The sequence below is a fragment of the Leuciscus leuciscus genome, assembly GCF_965113295.1.
Source record: "Leuciscus leuciscus genome assembly, chromosome: 24".
NCBI lineage: Eukaryota > Metazoa > Chordata > Actinopteri > Cypriniformes > Leuciscidae > Leuciscus > Leuciscus leuciscus.
The window spans coordinates 8,564,918-8,590,722 of NC_138723.1; the positions used below are offsets into that span (position 1 = coordinate 8,564,918).

Consider the following 25,805-nt stretch of genomic DNA (forward strand, 5'->3'; position numbering starts at 1 on the left):
CCCCCCCCCACCAGCCAGCACAATGACAGCCATTCACCAAACCCTCTCGGGCCGCCAGCAGGGAAGAGACCGTCATTTCACAAATCAGACGAGAGAGAGAGAGGGATTGGTGATGAAGTGCTGGACGAGACCTGACGCACACATTTAATGTCTGAGGAGTGGGGGAAAGACTTTGTCGTCACTCACGGCTCTCCAGACCAGCCAGCAATTGTCGCTCATTCAGACAATTCAAATAAGCGAAACCCGGGGAGCTCTGGATGATTTACTTTTCATAAAGAAAGCACACAAAGTGACTGGCCACAGACCAATCTTTCTCGTGAATCGAGACTTCAACATTTAACCACCCCCCCCCCACCCCCCCACCAGCCTGCTGTCGCAGTCAAAAAACTTCTTGAGAGCGGGTCGTTTTTTGATCTGTTTTTCCAAAACGGATGCGGAGTAGCTCCTCACGCTTCGCAGGAGTGGAAATACTGTTCCTCAAGCTCCACTCTCTACTGATTTTGACTTTTACGCATGGTTCAGAGTTTTATAATCAAGCAGTATAATCTCAGTGTTGCGTGGAGAGGGCAAATGTTTTCAAGGTCTTGAAGCAGATGGTTAAAGCAGAGGTGGTGTATAATAATCATATGATATCACATTTCAAGGAGGATAGTGAAGAATATTAGTTTTCCAGGTCTCCCTCTGACTCAAATGTAACGTCTACCTAAGTTTTAAGAAAGGAGACTGAATAATTGAATAACAGAGTTCCATAATAAATATTAATGATGGAGTTGATGAGTCAAGCGGTGTCTAAACGCATGGCATAAGCCGAGGAGCGCAGAAATTAACCATAACACAGAGACTGCGTATATGCTGGATCCTCCAACCACTAGTTTGCTAACAAATTATTACATTTTACTAAAGCTCCAAACTGCAAGAATGAGTGTTTCAGCACAAGTAAAGTTTCAAACATGTTGAGGTCATTAGTAAGCATTTGAGATTCTAAAACACACTTACTTACAACTTACAATGCAGAGTATACTGATCATTTTGCTAATAATATGAAAGAAAAGACAGTTTGATATTTGTTCTCTATAATTTACCTCCATTTACGATAAATTTTCTCCGCCATGATGGATTCGCCATTGTAATTATACTGCAACAATGTTAATATTCCATATCCTTCTTTATTGACCACCAGAAACTCTCTCTGACATAAGTAACTCTTGCCGATAAGGAAATAAACTTGTGAAATTCAGCCGTCTTTATAAACTGCTACGTAGAGAGACCGTTACTGATCAAGCAAGCAATGAATACATTGCGGCAGTGCATGCGGATTTCGTAAGTGTATATATTTCATAAGTGTATATAGTATCAATTAATGGAGTAATATGTTTCTAGTAACAATTAATGGAGTAATATGGCAGCATAATGTATGAAAAAACAACCGAGATAAAGAAAAATATTGACCGACAGGATTAAAATGAATCTATTTGAAATATAAATTAAATCTTAGATCAAATAATTTCAATAAATGCTATAACATATAATTTCCATAGTGTATTAAGATATTTTAATCTCAAAAGGTCATGGAAAAAACTAGTTTTCATGACCGTTTTAAGAAAGAGTAATGTGAAGGTACTTGATTAAGTAATAAACAAAGCATGGTTATTTCTAGCTCGTTAATTTACTACGGTGAACAAATACAGAGATGCTCCGCCACTTCTTAGCTCTGCTCTGCTGAACGTCAATAGAGCCTCACATGCTGAAGTCTGGAGTCGTTCTGTCAGACTGCCCCAAACAGGGCACACATGCTCAGCGGGCTGGAGGTCCAGGAACCCGCAGATCCGAGGCACAGCTGCCAAGAATTAGATGATCCCTTCTGGCCTCCACACAAAAAGGGCCAGTGCTTTACTGATCCGGGTGACCTTTCCCTGAGAGGCTGATAGAGCATCGGATTATGACGGATGACAACTGACAGGTGCCATTTAGAAACAGTGACACTGCACACAAAAGTCATCATCTTTGGTGCATAATTGCTATTTGGACTCTCTTAAAAGACATTTCCATTGTGTAGACAAACCTAGTCAAATCTTGCATTATGGTCCAGAGGAGCTTGAAAAGCAGATAATGACGAAACCACATAAGAGTATTCAGTGGTTTGGAGGATTCAGATGGCTGCCGATCCACGCTCCTGTTGTAAGTCCTGTTGCTCTTCACTGCCAAATAATCCACCTCAGGATCACTACAGCGCAGACTCGGGCTCGGGCTGTTTCTGGGATATTTGGCTTCATTTTTCTACAGTGGAAGGAAGCAGCAATGCGCTGTCCATCTTTTTTTACAGTCTATGGTCTGGACAAAATGTTAATATGAAGGAAAACATTTTTCAATACTTGAGCAAGTCATTTGGACTCGTTAATTTGAGCAAATGCAGAGATGCTCAGATGCTTCTCTAGCTCTCTCTCAGCTGCGGAATAGAGCCTAACATGCTGAAGTTCATCTTGAAAGTATCCGTAGCAGGTGTTTGCACAGTATGTAAAAAAAAAAATATATATATTATATATATATATATAGAACTGCATTTTAAATCTATTAATACGTTTATTTAAAAACACTCTAAAAAGTTATTCATCTATTGCCATAATTTAAGTGCATGGTTGCAATTAAAAAAATAAATTTTAGTGATTTACTTAAACCTTTTAAGTTGCAAACATTATTTTGAGTGCTGTTAAAATAATAATGTTGATCATTACATTAACTTCATATTGTGTAATTTAAACTCAAATTTCTACTTTACTTTTTTATTTTTATTAAGTTGTTGTAACTTAATGAAAATGTTTTGTTAACTTTGGAAATTGGGCAGTGGAATAATAGTTCCCAGCATGCTTTGCATAGAACAGAATAAGTAGAATAAATTCTGAAATTAAGTGTGATTTTAGGGAAAGGGAAAGACCATGTTTGCCATTAAAGAGTTTCTGTTATGTTGAAGTTTCTGTGGTTACCACTGTGAGTAAGAGTAACCAACATGAAGGTAAACAGTAGATTGATGCTATAAGCAATGACTACACTAATGCCAGTGACAAGTAATATCTTGTTCATTAAATATACATGTTAGATAAGATACATTAGTATGTGGTATGATAGCTGTGGATTTTAACTGAAATAAGATTAACTGGGTCCAGGGTTACAACTCAAGTAGTTGGAGTGAATTACATTTTTTGAGTAATGTTTAATGTTATAAATGTTATAATAATGTTATACATTTTCTTTTAAATGTTATAAATTAAGTTAATCTAACTCAATATAGTTTGTTGGTTGAACAATTTCAATCAAAGTTGTCATAACTAAAAAATATATATATATTTGTTGAGCCAACATAATTTTTTGGAGTGTATATGTAAATATGTTATTATACATTTTATATATATTAAATTACATATTACAAATATTGATGATAGATAGATGCTTTCAGTTAAAACAGCTCAAACTTGCATTTTTAGTGTGGGACTAGGCTTAAGCCTTGTCTGTGAAACCAGCCAATTTACTATATAATACTAATACTTCTAATACTAATAATAAATAAATGTTTATTAAAATACATAACATTTATTATACATTTAATAAATACAGCATACAAAATGTTAGATAGATAACGTTGCAAAGAAAGTGCCAAGTACTTGTTTGCTTGTTCTTTTGCCCAAGGTTTCATAGTTTTCTCTTTTGAATTGTGGCTGTAGTATATCACTCAGGTTTAAATGAAAATATTAAGAGCGTATGGCTATATCCAAGAGCCATATGGAAGCACTTTGTATCCTTAGTTATGCCCTGTCTGTCGGGTTTAGTGTAAGTGGCGGCTACCATATGTCGTGATGTCGGGACTCCCATAAGCATGCTGTTTTATTCATTAATGCCACCAATGATATGGACAGCGGTAAGTGTTTATATATTTTTGTTAAATAAAAGGTAATCAATATCACGTTCACTATAAATTTACGGCTAAAGAAAATGGTTTGATTGTAGAACTCCAAAAAATATTACGATTTTCATTAGCAAGAATACCAGAAGCATGCCATGAACCATGCCAAAACACACAGATAGCCAACCAGGAAATGAAATACTATCTTAAGCAGTAGACATGGATCCAGAGGAGCTAGATTTCAGCTCGAGCCTCATAGACTTATTCCAACCAACATCAGATCCTTCCTACAGCCTGTGCTTCCTTCCAGGTGACTGGCAACCAAAGCTTCTCTCTTCACCTAAAAGCTCCTGTAAGCCTGAGTGGGAAAGAGCTCTGGGCTGCAACAATGCTCCCTTTGTCTTGCACCAACACTCTACCTACCAGCCAACTCTTTGATTGCAAGCCAAGACAAACCACTGTGTTGGGTTACAGTTCTTGTAGCCAAACACCACGCTTGTGTTTAATATACTACAGTCTTTCTGCATTTTGCTTCCTGTCAATCAAAGCTGCGAGACTCGGTGGGTTTGGCCATTACTTCATTATGTAGAAAAAGAAGAGAGCATGTTTATTATGATCGAAAAATTATCCCGACACATAATGGCCGATGGTGAGATAAGGCAGGTGTGCTTCCAGAAAAGGGGGCGTGATGGAAGGGTTCTCCGCCTTTAGCGCCTCAGTCAGTGAGGTTATGAATCCCTTAATCCCCACATTTTCAAAGGTCACACGCTGATTTCAAGGATCACATGAAAGAGATGAAACTGTGACAATGGGTCGAATATGAGAGGCTTTGAAAAATGGGTTTTAAAGATGAAACAAAATGGGATCAAGTAGTTTTTGCACCTTGCACTTTGACTATCCCACAAAAATAAGGCATTTCTGAGAGTTTCAGCAGCATTATAATATTTTAACTTTTGGTCATGCTCAGGGATTTACGGAAGCCCGATGAGGCCATGGATTGTTGTTTTTTTTCCTTTCTTGTTTTCTCATTATCACAACTTAATTTTCTCGTGAACAGGTGGCAGTATAGGACTGAATATAACTGATGGGGTGTGGTATATCCACCTTACAGTGTTATTAGGGGTGGAATAGTACATGAATTCGTATTGAACCGAGACGGTACGGGCGTCACGGTTCGGTGCATGAATACACACGGAGAATACACGGTATAAAAATAAATACACCTCGCGTGCAAATTAATTAATGTAATGCGGAACTACTGTTAGATACGCGGGTTCTTTAGGGACACCTAATCTGTAGCTCCGCCTTAGCTCTGAAGCTCCGTGGCTATAACTTATGGGCTATAATCATAGACATAATATCTATGGCTATAATCATAGACAGGCTATAATGGACAGGCTGCGATGTCAAGTTTGCAATGCTGGAATATGTTGTGTGTGTGCCTGCGCGCGCGCGCGTGTGTGTGTGTGTTCAGAGAGGCGCGGGCGCGATCAAACAGTGGAAACATAAAAACATACTCATTTTGTTCATTGGACATCATTCAAACTGCAAAGTGTTTACTTATATTTGTGTACACTCGTAATAAAACACAACATTGTGCTCTGTCGTCAAACTGTAACCTACAACTGTCACCCAACACAGTGAGTAACACATTCTACATTGATTAAAAGAAAATCAAATTTGTTTTTAATGGTAGTATTATTTTATACAGAAATAAATTATTTATAATTCAGATGAGAATAAAGTTAGTGTTATTAAAATTTTAAGGAAAACAAATATATTGATCTGAAATATAGCAAATGAATTTTAAATTCATTCAGGTACAATTACCAAACATATCTCAAGGTCTTTTTGTCTTTTTATTAATTTAATTAATAAACTAATTATATACAACTGTTGGCAATGCACTACAAATAAACTGGTTCTATGCCTTTACTTTATTAATAAAACTTATTTAAAAAATACAAGGCTTAAAACATTTATTTTCCTTTGGTGGAACAGCCTACAGACATGCACAATAAAAAAAAATTGCCTTCTACAATTTTTGTTTTGCTTTTCCCTCCATTGTACCGAACTCGTACCGAACCGTGATGTCTGAACCGAGGTATGAACCGAACCGTGACTTCTGTGTACCGTTCCACCCCTAGTTCACACTGGCCCAGAAGACCTTACTTCGAGATCGCTATAATTTGTGCAGTATTGTTTGGTTATTAACAAGGAATTAACTTAAGTGTTAAATGCTTGAATCAATTTGATTATTTTGCTTAAAAGTGTAGGCCTATCTGTTATCGTTACATTAACTGCTAGATGCATGACTCGTCACAGTTTCACTTCCGCAATAGCATTCGGTATGATTCTACATTAAAACTAATGTTGATATAACTGTATAGTATTCAGTTTGCACCCATCTTTACGATGCCATTTTAATCAGCGCAGTCTTAGTAACTGTGTAATTAGTTTACCACACTGTGTCACTGTTTTTTTTAATCTGGATATTTTGCACCTCTTTTAATGGAAGAGCATGGCTAGAAGGCAGAAGCCAGTGTAACGCACATGATATCAGTCATAGCCTATCCTATATGACGAATAAAAATCACAAAAAATATCCCAGTGAACTTTTGATCACAAGAAAATTAAGTTGTGATCATAAGAAAACTTTTATTATGTCGTGATCACGTGAAAACATCTTTTGTTAGGTCAAGATCACGAGAAAACAAGAAAGAAAAAAAATTATCCATGGCCTTGTGGGGCTTTCGTTGGGATTCGATCAAACTCCTCAACTAAAATAGTAAACTTTGACAAGTAACTTTTCCCGCACTTAATTTACCAGCTTTAAAAAAAACACAGGGACAAATATTTTGAGTCAGTATTAGCTGTATTACTTAGGGAGATTTTATTTCTATATGATCATTTTCAACAAATGCATTTTAGTCATTCACAACATAACCATACTGATTAGAGGCCAATATTACAGATTACAGAACATTTATGCGACAACAGCATTTTGGGGGCCTGAAAACGCAAACTTTTGAAAACGGGTTTCAAAGTGCACATTTTTGAAAATGATGCCGTTATCATCTCTGTGTAAACTACAAAAACTTGAATTTGTGAAAACGATTACGTCATGCGCATGCGTATTACGTGTTCAGTCTATAGGAGTGTAGAGTTTCTTTACGAAGTGAAATCGCCATCTAATGGCCTGGGATGAATAATACAGCGTTTTTAGTCGCTTTTGGGGATCCGTGTGAACGGGGACCATTTAACACTGTTGTCGCATGTACGCAAAACTTTTCATAAATGCAACGGAAAAACGTTTCAGTTTTTTTAACATAATTGTTGTGTAACGTATCCTTAATATAGATGATTTATCGGTTATCAGCCACAACATGAAAATTAATTATTGGCTCAACAAGCACGTAAAATTGGGACTTGGAGGTGGACTTTTTTTCAATAAGTAACGACATTTCAACTACCCAGGATACCCTAGTAACCCCATAGCAACGTCCTAACAACCATTCACAGCACCCTAACATCATTGCAGACAGTTTTGAACCAGCAAACAATAAAAATCTCAGTCAGTTCTACTTTGCACATAATTAAATATGAAAAAGAACTGGCCCTTCACTGAATTAGACAGCTTATACCTTTAAGCCATTATTTGTAGTACCATAGAAATATGCTACTCTTTTTCAGGGATTCATCAACCTCATTGACCTGAGCAGGGTCTCTGTTTTTGTAATTGAGCAAAATAAATGCAAGGATAAAATGAAGCATCTTTGAGCACAGAGAAAAGTCAACAATAGCTCTCTAAGAAAGCACTGCATCGACAGAGACGTTCAAACAGTTTTCACAGAAAGAGGAATACTCCAGAAGCACGTTTACAATGAATTTCTCTAATGTAAGACACGGTCTCTCAGGAGCAGCAGTGCTGGGGTTGCCAGGTTGGCAGGAGGGAGCCGGTTTCCCCTACTGTGGCAGAGTAATTTGATTTTTGAGTCAGAAATCTCCTTCACCTTGAGGGACCTGGCTGTGTCCACTGAAGCGGATCCACTGAGGACGAGGAGCAACTGTGCCACAGTTCTGGTCCACTGCAGGTGCCACTGCTCTTTAGAAACTTCAGGAGTCAGACGTCTGGTCAACCAGCAACACGCTGAGATCACAATGAGCTGACTGACAAAAAAAACCTCAGTATATTCAACTATTATTGTGGACTTTATGTATTTCTGCTTTGTGGCACCTGTGGAAATTTAGCGGCATATCTGTGACATATCTGTGAAAATGCTGCTCATTCTTGGATTCAATCATCACAATTTTATTTAAATGTTGCTCTTGGCTCTGTATAAATGTAGACATGGGTTAAATCTGCAAAAAGTTCTTCTAACTAATGCAAAACAAAGATGTTTTTAGCAAGAGGAGTCCGTTTATTTTGTGCTAACTGAACAAGAATACTCTAAACACGTTCCTAACAAAAGTTGTTTTGTTCGATTCTGGCTACGATATGGACGTCTGAGACAAATTTTGTGAATCCTAATCCTAAAAGATTCCTCTGATCCTTGGCCAGAATCTGAAGTCTTTGATCGCTAGTTTGACATGTTCACCGACAGCCAATTAATGACCGTTGCGATCAGATTTTACCTCTGATGAAATTCTGGCAGTGTCAGAAGTTGAGGCACAGTCCTACAGTGTGGCTTTTCTTATGGCGACCATCAAATCAAAAACCAATAGGAGCAAAGAACCTGATGACAATTAGTGAGACAACAACAAACCACCACTTGCTCCACACACATTGCTCGTTTGTTTGTCTCTCCAGTTTTCTTTTCAAGAGATAAGCCATGATTTAAAATTTTGGCTTGCTAGCCAACATTCCTATCCCGCATGCAAATGCTGCTCACAATCATTGAACGTGACACGGATTGACCGTTTTAACGAGTCTTGACTGCTGAAGAGTCTGACATTAAAGTCATCTGAGATCTTACAGTGTGACATGGCTGACAGTGAGGATCAAGTCTGACAAGCAAGAATCGTAAAGGACCATTATAAATCCTACAGCGTGCACCCGGCTTTACTTAGATACATCTATTTGTTCAAAACATGTTGTCCCAACTTCATCTGAACAAACAATTTTACATTGCACAATGTTGTGTAATTTCCCAGCATACATTGCAGCTTAAAAAAAACATGGTAACTATTGTTAAATATGATGATTTGTATGCTGTTGCAGCTGCCACTGTTAGCTGCCATGTGGTTCAGAGTTCATATTTTTACTAAACTAACATTTGTTGATGATTTGTGTTTGAGGGATTTCTGTGGTGAAGTATGTGCATCTCACTGAAATGGTTGGGTTTAATATATTTGACAAACAGGGTAATACGTTTGCCTCTAGTTTTAAGAGGCAAATCAAACATAAAGGTGAAAGAACGAGGTTTGTAGCTCTTTGCATTACTTAATTTTTATTTTTAAAGTTCAATAGACTGCTTTTTTATTCATTAAACGAATATTTTTAAGTTGTCAGATGTAAGTCCAGTTAAATTAATAAATTGATAGTAATGGGTTATAGAGTGGGGCAGGTATGACATCACTTTGTAGGGGTCTCTCATATGAGCTTTGAGTTCTTAACATGATGCGTCAAGTTAAAATAGTTCAACTTTTAGAAACGGGTTCTGTTCGAATCTGCACTTGCTTAAAACGGACTTGTCGGCAAACAGTTCAGATGTAAATACAGACAGAAATAAAAGAGTTATTTTCCACATCCTTAATGCGTGCACATAATAACTGGTAAACACGCATTTAAATATCATAATATAAACTTAAATAAAATAATATAAACTAGTGTCCAATATCACTAAAGTACCAAATCTTTTTTTTTTTTTTATTAACTGTGCATATTAAGTGCAAAAGTCTCTTTCTGGTTGTCAGACACAATGCTGACTGGAAAAAGACTTTGCATTTCAAAGTAGGGATTAATCATGAGTGTTGAAAATCAGTCAACCAATCAGTTTCCTATTTACTGGCCATGTAGAAACTAATAAAACATTAATAATGGTTCAATTTATAAAATAAGTCAAAAATTTTAAGTGTTAGATTACTTAAAGTTGTCATATTAACATGGAAAGGGAAATTCTATTAAAAAAATAAAGAGGTTCAGGGCTTCAGCCCAGTTTAGGAGAACACAAAGAACACATAAAACATTTTGTGACACTAAAGCCAAAGGAACTCATCCGCATCCCTGGAGAGAATGTGTATCTGATCCTACAGACCAACAGTGCCTTCTGCTGGACACACTTGAAATGCTCTATCCACAGCACATTCAGCAGCTGCTCCTGCTCCTGGAGGACCAGCATCCAGCAGAGTTTAGCTCCAACACTCCTGCCTGATAGAGTCTATTGATCCCGAAGTCCTTGATTAGTTGGTTCAGGTGTGTTGGAGCTAAACTCTTCAGGCCTCCAGGATGTACAAAGGTAACTGAATTGAAAACCCCCAGAACACTGATGCTAGTACACCAGGGACTGCTTCAGGCTCACTATAGAGACTTTTGGCACAGGTTTATGCTTTATCCTATACATTTACATTTACATTTATTCATTTAGCTGACGCTTTTATCCAAAGCTACTTACAATTGCTATATATGTCAGAGGTTGCACGCCTCTGGAGCAACTAGGGGTTAAGTGTCTTGCTCAGGGACACATTGGTGTCTCACAGTGGATTCGAACCCGGGTCTCTCACACCAAAGGCATGTGTCTTATCCACTGCGCCACCACCACCCCTATACCTATCCAATTTTTTCTTTAAGACTGTTCATGGCTTTTTTTAAATCAACTGCTAGTGGGTCATACTAGAACTTTAAGTCCCTCTGTAGTCAATCATTTTATCCCTTAAAACTCATCTTTGATCACCAAAATTACATATTTTAAAAGTTTTTTCTTTGAAAACTTATTTCTTCATGCCTTAAAATAGCTTGAATGTAACTCTACACCCTTGCCTCATTTAGTATATGCAGTTCTATGAATATGCAAATGAGCCCCGCCTCCACTCTCTCGCACCAGCTCAGAGATCCACTCGTTGACGATCACACGTTGACCTGATTGGTCACAAGGTAGTTTGTGATGTCAGAAACTCCAACGATTTCAAACCGTTTTTTTGTGACTATCTTTGGTTCACCGCAGTTAAGGATAAAATACTCAGCAAATGATGTTGATTTGTGAATTTGTACATGGTTTGTCTTAAAGCATTTTAAAAACACCACATACACATATAAACAACATTAAAAGCTTGATTTTCACCACAGGGGGGCTTTAGACACTGTCTTAACACAATGGCTATGTTTATGTGACCGGCCCCTGATTGGTCAGCTGGATCCGTGTGTTGTGATTGGTCAACTGCTTCCACCATGAATTTCAACACACTACTAATTAACTCAACCAGGCCCCGCCCCTTTATTCTGCATATGCCTTGGGCGGGAATTATTTAAATGAGGAATATTGTGATGTTGACACCATTACTGAACTGAACTGAGCTGGACGATGACATCACTGTTTTCTTCCTGAGCGGCTATATATATATAATAATAATAATAATGAATAATTTGTTACATTTATATAGCGCTTTTTCTGAGACCTCAAAGCGCTTTACATAGAAGGGGGGAATCTCTTCAACCACCACCAATGTGCAGCATCCACTTGGATGATGCGACGGCAGCCATAGTGCGCCAGAACGCTCACCACACACCAGCTTACTGGTGGAGAGGAGACAGTGATGAAGCCAATCAGTATATGGGGATGATTAGGAGGCCATGATAGACAGAGGCCAAGGGGCAAATTTGGCCAGGATGCCGGGGTTACACCCCTACTCTTTTTCGAAGGACATACTGGGATTTTTAATGACCACAGAGAGTCAGGACCTCGGTTTTACGTCTCATCCGAAGGACGGTGCTCTTTTGGCAGTATAGTGTCCCCGTCACTACACTGGGGCATTAGGATCCACACAGACCACAGGGTGAGCGCCCCCTGCTGGCCTCACTAACACCTCTTCCATATATATATACAGTACCAGTCAAAAGTTTGGAAACGTTACTATTTTTAATGTTTTTGAAAGAAGTCTCTTATGCTCATCAAGCCTGCAGTTAAAAAAAAAAAAAAAAAAAAAAAAAAAAAACAACTGTAATATTATGAAATATTATTACAATTTAAAATAATGGTTCTCTTTTTTAATATACTTTAAAATGGAATTTATTTTTGTGATGCAAAGCTGAATTTTCATCAGCAAGTACTCCAGTCTTTGGTGTCTTATGATCCTTCAGAAATCATTCTAATATGATGATTTATGATCAATGTTGGAAACAGTTGTGCTGCTTAATATTTTTTTTATAACCTGAGATACTTTTTTCAGGATTATTTGATGAATAAAAAGTTAAAAAGAACTGTATTTATTTAGAACTTTTGTAACAATATACACTACCGTTCAAAAGTTTGGGAACAATAACTTTTTTTTTTTTAAGAAATTAGTACTTTAATTCAACAAGGATGCGTTAAATTGATAAAAGGTGATGGTAACGATTTATTTCGTTAGAAATGTTTTTATTTTGAATAAATGCTGTTTTAATGAATAAATGCTGTTAACGTTTTACTCATCAATGAATCCTGAAAAAAGTATTCCAAAAAAATATATTAAACAGCACAACTGTTTCCATCATTGATAATAACTGAGTATCAAATCATCATATTAGAATGATTTCTGAAGGATCATAAGACACCAAAGACTGGAGTACTTGCTGATGAAAATTCAGCTTTGCATCACAAAAATAAATTACATTTTAAAATATATTAAAAAAGAGAACCATTATTTTAAATTGTAATAATATTTCATAATATTACTGTTTTTTGTTTGTTTTGTTTTTAACTGCAGGCTTGATGAGCATAAGAGACTTCTTTCAAAAACATTAAAAATAGTAATGTTTCCAAACTTTTGACTGGTACTGTATATATATATATGAACTAAATAACTTTTTTATAACAAAAATGAACCACCAGATCACTGAACTTACTTAAGCTGGACTATGACGCTATTTTCTTCTAGATCTGCTGTACAGGCGAAACAGACTTTGTTGCATTATTTTCCTGTTATCAATGTAAAGCTACTTTGAAACAATCTGTATTGTAAAAAGTCTGTATTGTCGTTATTACACACTAAAGACAGTTAAACATGTCAAAAAGCATATTAGGTCCTCTTTACCATAATAACTTCTAGTAGTAATCACCACATGACATCGCTCATTTGCTGTCAACTCGACTCACAAACACTCACTGAGAACAAATGATTCCAGCTGTGTGAATTACGTTTCAGAAGTACAATTCACAAGTATTATTAAAAACTGAATGTCAACTGTGCAATAAGAGGAAAGGACATCATCAGAAGAGAACTCATGGTAAGATGAATGGCATTACCTGCGAGAGGTCTTCTTCACCATGTCTTGATTGGTCTTCTCCTCATCCGTCTTTTCTTTCTTCAGTTTCTTTGCAATGTTCTCTCGGACCTTCTCTCTCTCCAGTTCACGATCGCTGTCGTCCTCATCATCATCGTCTGCATCATCTCCGCCACTTTGGTTACTTTACATACCAAAAAAAAAAACTGAAAATAAATAAAACTAACTAAAACATAGAGAATATGTAACGCTACATAATGAAAAGACTAAAATTAACATTTAAAACTACAAAAATAAAAATAAAATGTAATTCAAAATATTATTATTATTATTTTACATAAATATGGATTACATCTGCATGCTTAAGATAATGTATCATCAATATATCATGACATTACTATTCATGTGACCTGATTCATGTGATTTTCCTGACCTGTCAACGACTGGAACAGAGCTTAACTTGGGATCATCCTTCAGCAGGTCATGACTGCTTTTGCTTTTCCCTTTCATGGTCTGCAAGAAAGGACATGTTGAAAGCACCTGCTGCTCGTTTTCCCACACATGAATATTCACCTCCATAGAGGAACATCTGTCACTGGACACAAGGCTACCTGGCTGACTTGATTGACCATCTCCTCCTCTTCCTCGGCCTCCTCTCCAAACGACAACAAGCTGAAGTTCCTATAATTAAACCTTCCTGGTTAACACTACATTGTGGAAATGGCATTGTACCTATAGTTATTAGTCAAAGTCTTTACAAGTCAAAGAGGTTGAGAACCACTGGACAGACGTGAAATGCATTGCGAATGTCATGTTGTCTTTAAATACAAGAAAGAAAGAAAGAAAGAAAGAAAGAAAGAAAGAAAGAAAGAAAGAAAGAAAGAAAGAAAGAAAGAAAGAAAGAAAGAAAGAAAGAAAGAAAGAAAGAAAGAAAGAAAGAAAGAAAGAAAGAAAGAAAGAAAGAAGTGTGGCATACTTGGTTGCTTTGGACTGTGATTTCTTCCCTTCTTCTTTGTTTTTTACTTTTTTGACTTTTATTTCACGCGGAATGATGTCCTCAAAGGCCGAGTGCAAGACCTGTGTAAGAATGTAAGACCAGTCAAGGACTGCATATGGAAAGAAAGGTCAAATTAAAATGGTAAAGCCAATCCAGGGGACAGAGACAAACCTCTGCGGTTCGGATTTTGTGTGGGTTGAGTGGCCGTTCATCATTGTTACACTCCACATCTGCTAACCTGAGCATGTTATACACAGTATCTCCTGTGACCTGCAGCCAAAATCACAACAACAAGCTCACACACGTGACAAAGAGGGAATTCAAGAGGGCATTTAACACAATAAAACATTGATCAATATTAAGTGATAAATGAGTAAGACTTAAAGAAATAATTCACCCAAAAATACAATGTTTTTTTCTGTACACTACCGTTCAAAAGTGTAGTTCAAAACGTTTTCTAATCAATGTTGAAAACAGTTGTGCTGCTTCATATTATATTTGTGAAAACAAGTGATAATTTGTTTTTTTAAAGGTGCATTAAGCAAGATTCTGAGTTTTTGCAGAACTATGCCACCTCTGGCGGCAAGTGAAACTGCAGCCAGAGATGTGCACGCTCATGGACCACACACACGCACACGCACGCTTGCACGAGCACGAGCTGTTCATAACCAAAGGAGCATCAGCCGCAAATCTTTTGTTTACAATCATAATGTCTTCAGAGGTAATAAAGTTATAAATCTGCAAGTCATTTTAAATATGTGAAAGGAAAGACAATTGAGTAAATTACACACTTATGTGTGAGGGAAAAACGGGGGTAGTAGAAAACTTCGTTTTTTATTTCCATCTATCTCCATGTTGAACTGTGTTATGTGTTTACTGTATCCACTTATGATTGTATTATTATGGAAACACGTTCATGAACAATATAAGTTGTTACTTTGTAAAAGCTCAAAGCACAGTCGGTCAAAAAAGTACACTCAATTGTCTCAAGGTAATAAACAATTAAATGGCACTATGACGTTACCATAAATGCCAAACAGGCTAATCCGCCGAAGATTTGCGGGGGTTTAGCCTGTTTTATTGATCTGCTAAGTAGCATATTCCAATAGCAATACATCCTAATTAAGCAGTAATTTGCTCAAAATTTGTGTCTAATTATCAAACTTATATATCAGCATTTTATATCACACTCAAGATATTTGAACTGTTTTAATCGAATAGCAAATCATTAAACTACATGTAGTGCAGATTTATTTAGTAGATATTTTGCCAGGGACAATACACACTGATGAACATTTATGTGAAATGTGTCAATACTTTTCAACTGCTGTCCCTGGGCAAGGTCACAGTAGTTCATACATTTATAAGACAAAAAAAGGGTAACTATACACAACATCTATACACTTCCCTATGTTTACTCTCGTCTTATTCCGACGCCTGTCTGAGTCCAATTTTGCCCTTTTGGTTGCACTAGAGACAAGTTTTCTTTTTTTTATCTTGCGTGGAGTTTGCGTTGGTGTTTGAAATGAACTACAAGCAGGTCTCTTACAATCCATCTTCTACGGAGAATGCCGGCGAATACACAAACCTGCCAGACAGCCAGGTGAGCGTGCCGTGAACGCGCATGACGTCACGCCCAGTCTAAAATTCCGGCCCGAATCCCTCTTATTTATTTTACTTTACAGGATTATAGAGACAATCTCAGTGATCAGAGAAGGGCTCATTTAGCCCATCAGGCAATTGTTTAAGCATGTATGGGTTAGAAAACGGGTATTTTTAACATGAAAAGTTGCGCAATGCACCTTTAAGGATTCTTTCAAAAGAACAGCATTTATTTTAAATAGAAATCTTGTGTAACATTAGAAATGTCTTTACTGTCACTTTTGATCAATTTAATGAATCCTTGCTAAATAAATAAATGTATTACATTTCCTTCAACGAAAAAAAAAAATCTTAAACACTTTGTGAAACATCACCTTTCCAAAAATGGTGTGTTTGTTGTTAAGTTCATCCGCCCGTCCAAGAGTGAAGAAGAACTGGCTCCCATTATCATGAGGTCCAGCGTTTGCCATGGCAACCAAACCTCTCCGGTTGAAGCGTAATCTGGAGTGAAATTCATCCTGCATTGGAAAAGATAAACTGTTTAAAACTACAGTAACATTTACAATGCTTTCCCTTCCTGCACAATCCTATAAGATCATTACAAATCACACTGTCCGACATGGATCTAATAAACTTGGGAACGACATGCATGTAGACCGTGTCAACGTCCGTCTTTGAACCTCTCTCACTGTCCGACGTTTAGGAGCCACGACCACAGAAATCGCCACGATTGCTCATCTTTTGTCTGGGATGGCCCAAAGTCGTACAATGTGTACCGGGCATTACACACACATAGGTCTCTAATTGTATGTTAATATTAAACATCATGAATTTCATCTTGAAAATAAGCAACTCGTCACAAAAGTCAAGACCAACCTTGAAAGGGCGTCCGTAGATGGACTCCCCGCCGGTTCCCGAGCCCGTCGGATCCCCTCCTTGAACAATGAATTCTGGCACCACGCGATGAAAGACTGTGCCATCATAGTAACCTGCAAAACAGAAGCAATGTTTATGAAGAACAGTCCAGGTATTTGATTAAAAAACTGGCATCGTGACAAATTCCTTACATTTTATATGTGCATATTTTAGCATATGACGCCACTTACCCTCCATACAGAGCTGAGTGAAGTTCCTACATGCCTTCGGTGCTTCCTTAGACCACAGCTCTATATCAATGTCACCTGCCGTGGTCTTCAGCAACACCTAGATAGATAGATAGATAGATAGATAGATAGATATGTTTATAAATTATCAGCATGATCAAAACTTTACTGGAACACCTGTTGTGCATATTCTACTACATGTTTTCTATTCTGAATATCTATTGATATTTTGCAGTGAAACCTTTAATGTTTAATCTTTAACCTTTATGTAGTTAGTAATATTTCAAGATGAACATTAACTGGACTGAAGCGACATAGGTTTACTTGATTATCCATACATAAAATGTGAGTATCTATCAAATAAGATACTGTACATCAGGCTTTTGAGGACTCTTATTTGTTCATCTTTCAGTAATCATTGTATTGCATTGCATTATATGTTTTGCCCCCCAAAATAAAAACTACAGAGCTTTGATCATAAAACTATGCATTTAAATAATATCTTAAAGACATATTATTGGGAGTTATAGACTGATATTATGCATTTTATTTAAGTATATGCTATACAGTTATAAAGATCTCATTGATTTACATAATATTCAGAATTTTGTCTTATTTCTTGGCCTTATAAATTTCTAAATTTTTGCTCAGTTTGGGCCTCTGAATAAAACTGAGGTATTTTAGTATGAGCTGGATGCATATTCTCCTGTATCATACTGTATGATGTATCATACCTGATGTATCAAATGTGATTCAAAACATAAACAAAAATGATCAAATAAGTAAATAAATAAATTTAAATAAACTACTTCTTTGTTTCCATGGAATATTGATTCGTTGCTTGATAATTGCTTATATGAACAACTAAAAGAGAAGTTAGACACAGAACGTATCATTGTATTCATTATTTTCCATGAATATGAGTTTGAGATTATGTTTAAACTCACCTTTCCATTAGTGGGTGGCTCTTGAATATATATGTTGCTCATCTTTAACGCGTGTTATTATTTAGGGTATATTTCTCTCAAAACTGTTTCATTGGTTGATAGAAAAAGTAAAAAATATACGGAGATATTAGAAGAACATAAGAACGTCTGACAAATATGAACTATTCTCTCCTGTGATGTTTACAAGCGCATCCTGTCATGCCGCCAGACAGTCTCGATCACTCGCTCTTCTTCGACCTTATCGCCCCCTATCGCCACGGAGGAAATGTTCATTTATCCTGTCAGAGACTAATGATAGTAAACGCTGTCTCATCTTCTGTGTAAAACCTGGGTATAATAAAAGTGTAAATTCTTGCAGTCGTCTGTGGTACAGAGTAGACGCTCTCAAGGTGGACCAATCACATCCATTTGTGATTACAAAGTAAAAACATTTTCTTTAGTCTCTTTGATTTATTTGTATATGATTTATAAATCATAGTATTTATTTACTATCTTTAGGATGTATATGTCAAAAATAAAACAAAACAGACAGAATTTTTGATTTTCAGATTTTAATGCGTCATGGCAGGTTTCGAGCTCCCCTTAAAACTCTGTCCACATGACAGTAATTATTATCTTGTGAAATTGTGCTTTTTAGTTGTTATCTTTATTTCTATTGTGCTTACATTTTGAATGTATAATATTTGTCAAACACATGAGAGGGATTTAACGGTCTGTAAGTGGAACCACAGTGTGTTCCGGGTGTTTCCAGCCGGAGTCTTTTACTAGACGGATTGATTTCATTCTTTGAAAAGCGGCGGAACCAAAACAACGAGTTTCTTATTTTTTATTTTGCTCTGTTATACTTCAGACCAATAAACAGTAGAGTAACGTAGATAATGGCTGCCCAAGGTATGCTTTTGCAGATATTAATGGATTGTCCGCTAGTTTTAGTCATTGTAACGTTAGTCGATATGCTTCTGGATTGTTCTAGAAAGCATAACTTCACTTCACTTCATTATTGTCTTCATATGAGCTGTCGATTCACATCAAGCGCATATCTTCGCATGTCAGACTTCATATTTTACACCAGTTGAGGGTTACTGTTAACTGACGATTTGTACGCATTCATGTAAACACGTTGTTTTGATATACGCTAATGCAGGCTGCTCGATGTTTTATAAACGGTGAGCCAGATCAATCCTGAAATCTCGTTAGATAAGGACGCTTTTATTAAATATCTTACGCAAACACGTTTTCTTCTAGCTGGGGTTGGTTTTGTAATAATGTGTTCATGAATTGACGTCTTGAGGTGATATAATCATTGAATTCCCTACCAACAGGTCCAAACAAAGACAACATCAGAGCTGGTTGTAAAAGATGTGGATATCGTGAGTATGACGATCAGTAAATGAACTATCATTCTGCTCTATCTATCTATTTACAAAACATATTTATTATTTGAATTATGTTTTGGTACCTGTCTGTCTTCTACAGTTAAAAACATGCATATACATACAGTTTAAAAAGTTTTGTCTGTATGTCTATCTATTTATCAATCTATCTGTATGTCTGACTATCTATCTCTGTCTGTCTGTCTAGATGGACAGACAGATAGAGAGATAGATAGTATCTACCTTCCTATCTATCTCTCTGTCTGTCTTTCTACCTGTCTATCTATATGTCTGTCTATCTCTCTCTCTCTCTCTCTCTCTCTCTCTCTCTGTGTGTGTGTGTGTGTCTGTCTATCTATTGATCTATCTGTCTGTCATCTATCTATCTATCTATCTATCCATCTATTTATCTGTCTATCTGTCTGTCTATCTATCTATTTATCTGTCTATCATCTATCTATCTATCTATCCATCTGTCTATCATTTATCTGTCTGTCACCTATCTATCTGTTTGTCTATCTATCTATCCATCTGTCTATCATCTATCTGTCTGTCATCTATCTATCTATCCATCTGTCTATCATCTATCTGTCTGTCATCTATCTATCTATTTATCTGTCTATTTATCTGTCTATCATCTATCTGTCTATCCATCTGTCTGTCTGTCTGTCACATAAAAACATAAACATACATATAATTTTCAGTGTAGTTTGAGTTGTAATTTGTCTTGTGTGTATATTTGTCTGTATGTTAATTAATGTTCAGCTTCACCATATTCATAGTTTATCTCTTTTGTGTCATCCAATGTTTTCATCAGCCGGACACCTTACTTTTGAATGTCGTAATTTTGTTCGCGTGGATCCGAGGAAGGACATTGTTCTGGATGTGAGCAGCACTAGCACTGAGGAGAGTGACACGGAGGAGGAACAGGAAGCTGTCAGTAAAGAAAAGATCTTCGGCAGCAGCCAATCAAAAGGTTCCTTCACTGTTTAGACTGAAATGCTTTTTATTTCCACTCCTGTCGTGGGTCTTTTTTTCATATTATAGTAAGAATTTCACTGACACATTTACCTGACTACTGAGGCTACGTCTACATTAATCCAGATACATTTGGAAACAGTGCTTTTGTTTCAAAGCGCTCTCCGTCCACACTAGCGTTTTACAAACGTTTCTCATCCACCATTATATGTTTGGTCTAAAATGCAAATGCTCTTATTTTTTGACGCGGGACAGCAATTGCGAGTATGTTTTCTGTCATCTTTGCAGGACTGTGATATGAAGAGTGAGCAAAGTAACATTTTATCAACTGTGTGAAAGTGAATAGCACATAACAGGCACAATAGTGGTATAAACACACATATCTATTGGTTCAATACGGGTCATTGTTTTCAAATACCTCAGTTTTCACAGTCCACACTACAACGCCAAATTTACCAACTTGGGAGAGCGTTTTTAAAAACTTTCGCAGAACAAAAATGCCGTCTCAGTGTGGACGGAAGGCCAAAACGGAGTGAAAAATATGAATTTTCAAATAAAACCATATTAGTGTGTACAAGGCCTCGGATTACTGTCAGTTCTCATGATTTAGCAGTGATCATTTGTCACTGAATGATTCTGTGATTGATTGGAAACTTTGTACACAGGTTCTCATGAAGATACCGGAAAAGAAAAGCATAAAAAGAAAAGCAAGGACAGATCCCATCAAAAGACCAAAAAGAGGTACATATTTGATAAATCATTGCACTTACTTGGACTTATTGGTATAACATTTTTTGTAAATGCATTTTAGATGTTGCATTTAAAAATGTTTTATCAACATATTGTTTGTTACGGTTACAATCAACCATTTAAACTCGACTCAGTCGATGTGTTTTTACTTTTTATTTGCTTTATTCTTTCAAATTGATAATGATGGGTTTGTTGTCTGTGTACTTGTTTTTTCTTGTAGAAAAATCCAATAAAGAAATTAAAAAATAAATGTATAATTGATATCTGGCGCTCGTAGTGCTTCATAAATATGTGCATACATAGATTTCGAAACATTTTAACATATGATACATTTTTCTGTTTTCATCTTTAGAATAGTAAAATCACATTTTTATAAATGTTGTATGTCGTCATTAACGGGTTTGATCGTATGTTTATGCTTTCATAACCTCAGGTCTCACTCATCAAGTGATGAGGAGGAGGAAGTGAACAAGAAGAAGAAGAAGCACAAGAGCCACAAGAAGAAAGGGAAAAAGGAGAAAAGGGAGAAAGAAAAGAAACACAAGAAAAAGCAGAAAAAGAAAGACACAGGGTCGTCCTCTTCCGACAGCTCTACTGAATCTTCAAACACAGATTGAAGCCGAATAAGTTCATTAGTTTGAATCAGTTACAGGACCACACAATCACAGCCAAGCAAAAAAACTATTGTGACGCTATAAAACACCTTCTACAGAGCCATTTGTACATAATTCTGCAACAGACACCTCTGATTGATGGTCTTTTTTTGTGGTGTTTCTGTATTTTGTATATAAATGAAATGAAAACAACCCAAAATCGTTTTGGGTGAATACTTTTACCACACTTGTGTTTTTATAATGCTTTACTAAAACTGCTGAAATTATGACACATTTATTCAACAATAAAGGTCTTAATCAAAAAATAGACATGCTAGAAAACATTTTTTCTCAGAGTTGTGATTGGCAGCAATATTATACAGTTCAGCAGTCATTATACCAAATATTTCACAACCAATGACCAAGCAGGATCAAGTATTCCAGAAAGCCAATGAATTATAATGTTATCTCTATGTGACCTCACGTTTTCCTCTGGTTATCTTCGAGCTCTTTCTGCTCATATCTAGAAGCGATATAAATAACCCAAACAGAAGGTTAAGCTGGTCTAAATAGCTCACGTTCATATTTTCCTCTGCTTTAAATGCTTTATTATCCTTTATTCTGAGGGTGGAGCAGATGTGCATTTGAGTCCAGCCTCTTTAGACTTTGTCAGGGAAGGGAAGGAAATAACCCTTGTACACCGATGACAAAACTCTTTCCAATACTGACTCACCCTGTTCAGAATTTTCTAGCAGATTAGTGGAAAAAATTACATCAAATCTTTTGATTGATGTCTAGAGTTTATTACATAACATTCAATATGTAAAGTGTTCCAGTAAAGCAGGTATATTTTAAAATATTATTTGAAAAAACCTTTCCTCTAAATCAAAGTTATTGTGAGATAACCTATTTATCTTTAATTTAGCTAATAATTAAATAATTGTTTAAAAAGTTATTGTAAAATTACCCTCGCAAAATATGTTTGAAAAACGATTTTGTGAGTGTATGGTGTGAGTCAAATAATTTACTTTTTAATTTACTTAATTTTTTTTAAGTCATTAAAAAAAGGCAGAATTTCATTAAAAACTGAGAAAAAATTGCCAAATCGATTCTACTGCAATTTTAAAGGATTTTAACTTTTTATCTAATTATAATGTCATCATTGCAGTCAGGAATAAAAATTTTATGAGTGTACGGTGTAAAGAAAAAGTCATTAAAACAACAAATGCAATGAAGAAGAAAAACTGTTTCTCAGAACTCGCCACATGGTTTCTAGTTTTTTAACTATAATATTTATATTTTATTTGAACTTTATTTCAATTAAGGGATAGTTACCCCAAAAATGTGTGTGTATATATATATATATTGGGTGAACTATGCCTTTAACCGAAATGTTTTTAAGTTTTAGTTAAAAATATTAACCCTGGTATAAACAGCTGCCTAATGGCAGTGTGTCCAGTGTACTCTGGATCTTTAAAGTCATAAAAATTGTATTTCGTTACTTTAGTTAGCTAGCAATAAATCAGTTCTGAGCTTCAAATTACTGAGTAAACAGAATCCACAATGTCACTAGTCACGTAGCATAAGCCCACTGTCTGTCACTTTAATTTTCTAATAAAAGAAATCGATATCCATATTTAATGACCTTATCTGCCTAGTCTTATAAGAATAGCTTTTATTTATATTCAGAATATTATTCCAAAATAGCTAATTATTAGTTCAGTCATCTTAGTCTGTCGATTCAGTTCATTAACTATAATGATATTGTATTTTTCGCTCCTCTGACAGACATGAGAGGTGTGGCAACACATTACATTAAGGTGTGAAAGCAAATAGCAACTAATAGCAAATTCTTGGAAAAACACATTAGTGGATATTTATAACCATTATCTATGCTACAACTATTGTTGCAGGACTTTGAACCTATAAAAAGGGCAATAAATATTTTGATAATAACAAAGTAGGCCTACGTTTTGACCCTTTTCGATGCATTTCCAAGGGCGCGCCCCAACCATGTGACTTCAAACCATATATAATCGGCATACTGCGCATGTTACAGTGCATAGAGGAATATCCTGACTCAACTGCAAAGGAAACAAAAATCAGGTAAAGCTACTATTAAATATCACCTACCAAACTTAGTAAATTCTACATTTAAATGTTAAAAACAAATAACTCCTATGTCTGATTATAGGTTTGAAAAATGCTTTGGGAAAAGAAAAAAACAATTCAAAAGAAACGTGATGCCCTAAATGTCTTTACCTGTCCTAGATCATGGAGGTCACATCTCAACCTGCAGCATTTGAACCCAGAGAGTTTCACACAAGCTTAATGAGCTGCTGTGATGACGTGGGTGTATGTAAGTGATTCCAATGGCACTAAACACAAAATATTGCAAGTAAATTGTGAGCTATATCTATTCTGCTGATGTGATTTACTTCTAAATCAATTGTATATTTTTATAAGGCTGTTGTGGCCTCTTCTGCCTCCCGTGTTTGGGCTGCTCCATTGCTAAGGATATGAATGAGTGCTGCCTATGCGGTTTAGGAATGCCGATTCGAAGTGTATACCGAACTAAACACAACATACACGTTAGTATCTATCTATCTATCTATCTATCTATCTATCTATCTATCTATCTATCTATCTATCTATCTATCTCGGGCCTATTGTTTAGTTTTTGATTGAATTGCTTTTGGTTTTGTCTCCAGGGTTCGATGTGTAATGACTGGCTCACCGCGTACTGCTGCTTCTCGTGTGCAGCCTGCCAGCTGAAGAGAGACATCAAAATCAGGAAGAGTACTGGAACACTGAAACCATGAGGTCCGAAAGAGTTTCGGAGTTTCAGAGTTCTGCTATCTATCCGTCTATACCAGCGACTCCACATGCACTGCTCTTGGAAACTAAAGATCAAAGAAAGTTGAAGGAGTTAATCATTTAATACGTAATGACAATGTCTTAAATATAAAGGCTCCAAAAGGGTTTTTATTTTTATTTTTATTGCAGCGGTGCTATAGAAGAACCATGTTTGTTTTGTGAAGAACATTTTAATAATCTAGAACCTTTTTTCCACTGTAAATAACTTTTTCTGCAATGTAAATGTGCAATGGATGTTAAAGGCTCTTCATGGAACCATCATTGCCAATAAAGAACCTTGATTTTTAAGAGTGTATCATAAGTTGAATTAAGCCTCAATGGGCAAAATGCTCATGCTTCCACATTCATGTTATCAGAAAATGTAGCTCAGAAAAGGTCCAGTGGTGTAACCAGCACATTATGTGATATTAGTATATTGTCAGTGTGGCCTGTGGTTTGTGTTGTGAAACATATGAATGTATAGAGTCAAAGAGAAGCATAATAATAGTAGTAAGTTTATTTAGTAGTAGTATTTATCCCCATAGGAAAAGTAGTTTGCAGTAAGCTCACACAGACATTTAAAAAATCACAGTTAGCAAATACAAACAATAACTGGTAACAATTGGTCTGTTGACTATAAGTAACTTTGCAGCTACATGTAAACTAACTCTCATTAGAGTATTAGTATAGACTGTCTGCTTAATATCTGCTAACTCTTTATTGTGATGCTCCTCAACAGACATTATACTGACTATAAGTAACTTTGCAACTACAGTACATGTCAACTTATTCTAACCCTAACCCTACTAGTCTACTAATACTCTACTAAAATCCTAATGAGAGTTAGTCGACATGTATGTGCAACGTTACGTCAACAGAATGTGTTAAAAGGGCCATCAAAATAAAGTGAACCCCAATAATTTAAAGCAAATAAATCTTATTTGGGATAACCAGACCAGCTGACCATCAATCAACACAAGAAGAAAAATTTAAAAATCTAATTGCTTGGGGGATAAAAGATAGTTTGGACGTGTTTTTCATGCATCGGGGAACACAGTACCGTCAGTCAGATGGAAGTAATTCAAAAGCCTAAGATAAGGGATAACTCTAATCATTCACAATGATGTCAGCTTTATTCTGCACTCTCTCTTTATATATACTCTCTATACTTGTTAACTTAATTCCCAACATTGTTACTATTTTTCTTAGTTATTCCTTCTGAGCCTCTGAAGCAACTCAAACAGAATGTCATAACGCTTTCAATAAAAGTCTAATAAAACATCAAAAGCACTC

The 25,805-nt window shown here is 36.1% G+C and overlaps 3 protein-coding genes across 3 annotated transcripts in view; 2 read left to right on the plus strand and 1 right to left on the minus strand.

The window, feature by feature from the left end:
* Positions 1 to 18,182, minus strand: part of cwc27 (CWC27 spliceosome associated cyclophilin) — a 49,375-nt gene extending 31,193 nt beyond the window's left edge. The window contains exons 1-9 of the mRNA XM_082158815.1: positions 17,963 to 18,182; positions 17,019 to 17,115; positions 16,789 to 16,901; positions 16,287 to 16,430; positions 14,482 to 14,580; positions 14,290 to 14,390; positions 13,925 to 13,994; positions 13,747 to 13,826; positions 13,336 to 13,497 (exon numbers count right to left, since the gene is read on the minus strand). Of these exons, the coding sequence (XP_082014941.1) occupies positions 13,336 to 13,497; positions 13,747 to 13,826; positions 13,925 to 13,994; positions 14,290 to 14,390; positions 14,482 to 14,580; positions 16,287 to 16,430; positions 16,789 to 16,901; positions 17,019 to 17,115; positions 17,963 to 18,004 (908 nt within the window). The 5' untranslated portion in view covers positions 18,005 to 18,182. The remainder of the gene's footprint in view (positions 1 to 13,335; positions 13,498 to 13,746; positions 13,827 to 13,924; positions 13,995 to 14,289; positions 14,391 to 14,481; positions 14,581 to 16,286; positions 16,431 to 16,788; positions 16,902 to 17,018; positions 17,116 to 17,962) is intronic.
* Positions 18,183 to 18,718: 536 nt separating this feature from the next.
* srek1ip1 (SREK1-interacting protein 1) lies at positions 18,719 to 21,984 on the plus strand. Its single transcript, XM_082158844.1, has 5 exons — positions 18,719 to 18,853; positions 19,285 to 19,332; positions 20,153 to 20,311; positions 20,979 to 21,054; positions 21,497 to 21,984. The coding sequence occupies exons 1-5, from the start codon at positions 18,841 to 18,843 to the stop codon at positions 21,678 to 21,680; spliced, it is 480 nt and encodes a 159-aa protein (XP_082014970.1). The 5' UTR covers positions 18,719 to 18,840; the 3' UTR covers positions 21,681 to 21,984.
* Positions 21,985 to 23,161: 1,177 nt separating this feature from the next.
* On the plus strand, positions 23,162 to 24,804 carry plac8.1 (placenta associated 8, tandem duplicate 1). Its single transcript, XM_082158862.1, has 4 exons — positions 23,162 to 23,762; positions 23,928 to 24,015; positions 24,123 to 24,247; positions 24,368 to 24,804. Exons 2-4 carry the CDS (start codon positions 23,931 to 23,933, stop codon positions 24,476 to 24,478), a joined length of 321 nt encoding a protein of 106 aa, XP_082014988.1. The 5' UTR covers positions 23,162 to 23,762; positions 23,928 to 23,930; the 3' UTR covers positions 24,479 to 24,804.
* Positions 24,805 to 25,805: the final 1,001 nt, after the last annotated feature.

Bases quoted from the DNA above. Each gene is read 5' to 3' on its own strand.
- plac8.1 (XM_082158862.1), top strand. From the start codon at position 23,931: ATGGAGGTCACATCTCAACCTGCAGCATTTGAACCCAGAGAGTTTCAC. The intron at 24,016-24,122 runs GTAAGTGATTCC...TATTTTTATAAG, and splicing joins CTGTGATGACGTGGGTGTAT to GCTGTTGTGGCCTCTTCTGC. The intron at 24,248-24,367 runs GTTAGTATCTAT...TTTTGTCTCCAG, and splicing joins GAACTAAACACAACATACAC to GGTTCGATGTGTAATGACTG.
- srek1ip1 (XM_082158844.1), top strand. The intron at 19,333-20,152 runs GTGAGTATGACG...TGTTTTCATCAG, and splicing joins TTGTAAAAGATGTGGATATC to CCGGACACCTTACTTTTGAA. The intron at 21,055-21,496 runs GTACATATTTGA...TCATAACCTCAG, and splicing joins CATCAAAAGACCAAAAAGAG to GTCTCACTCATCAAGTGATG.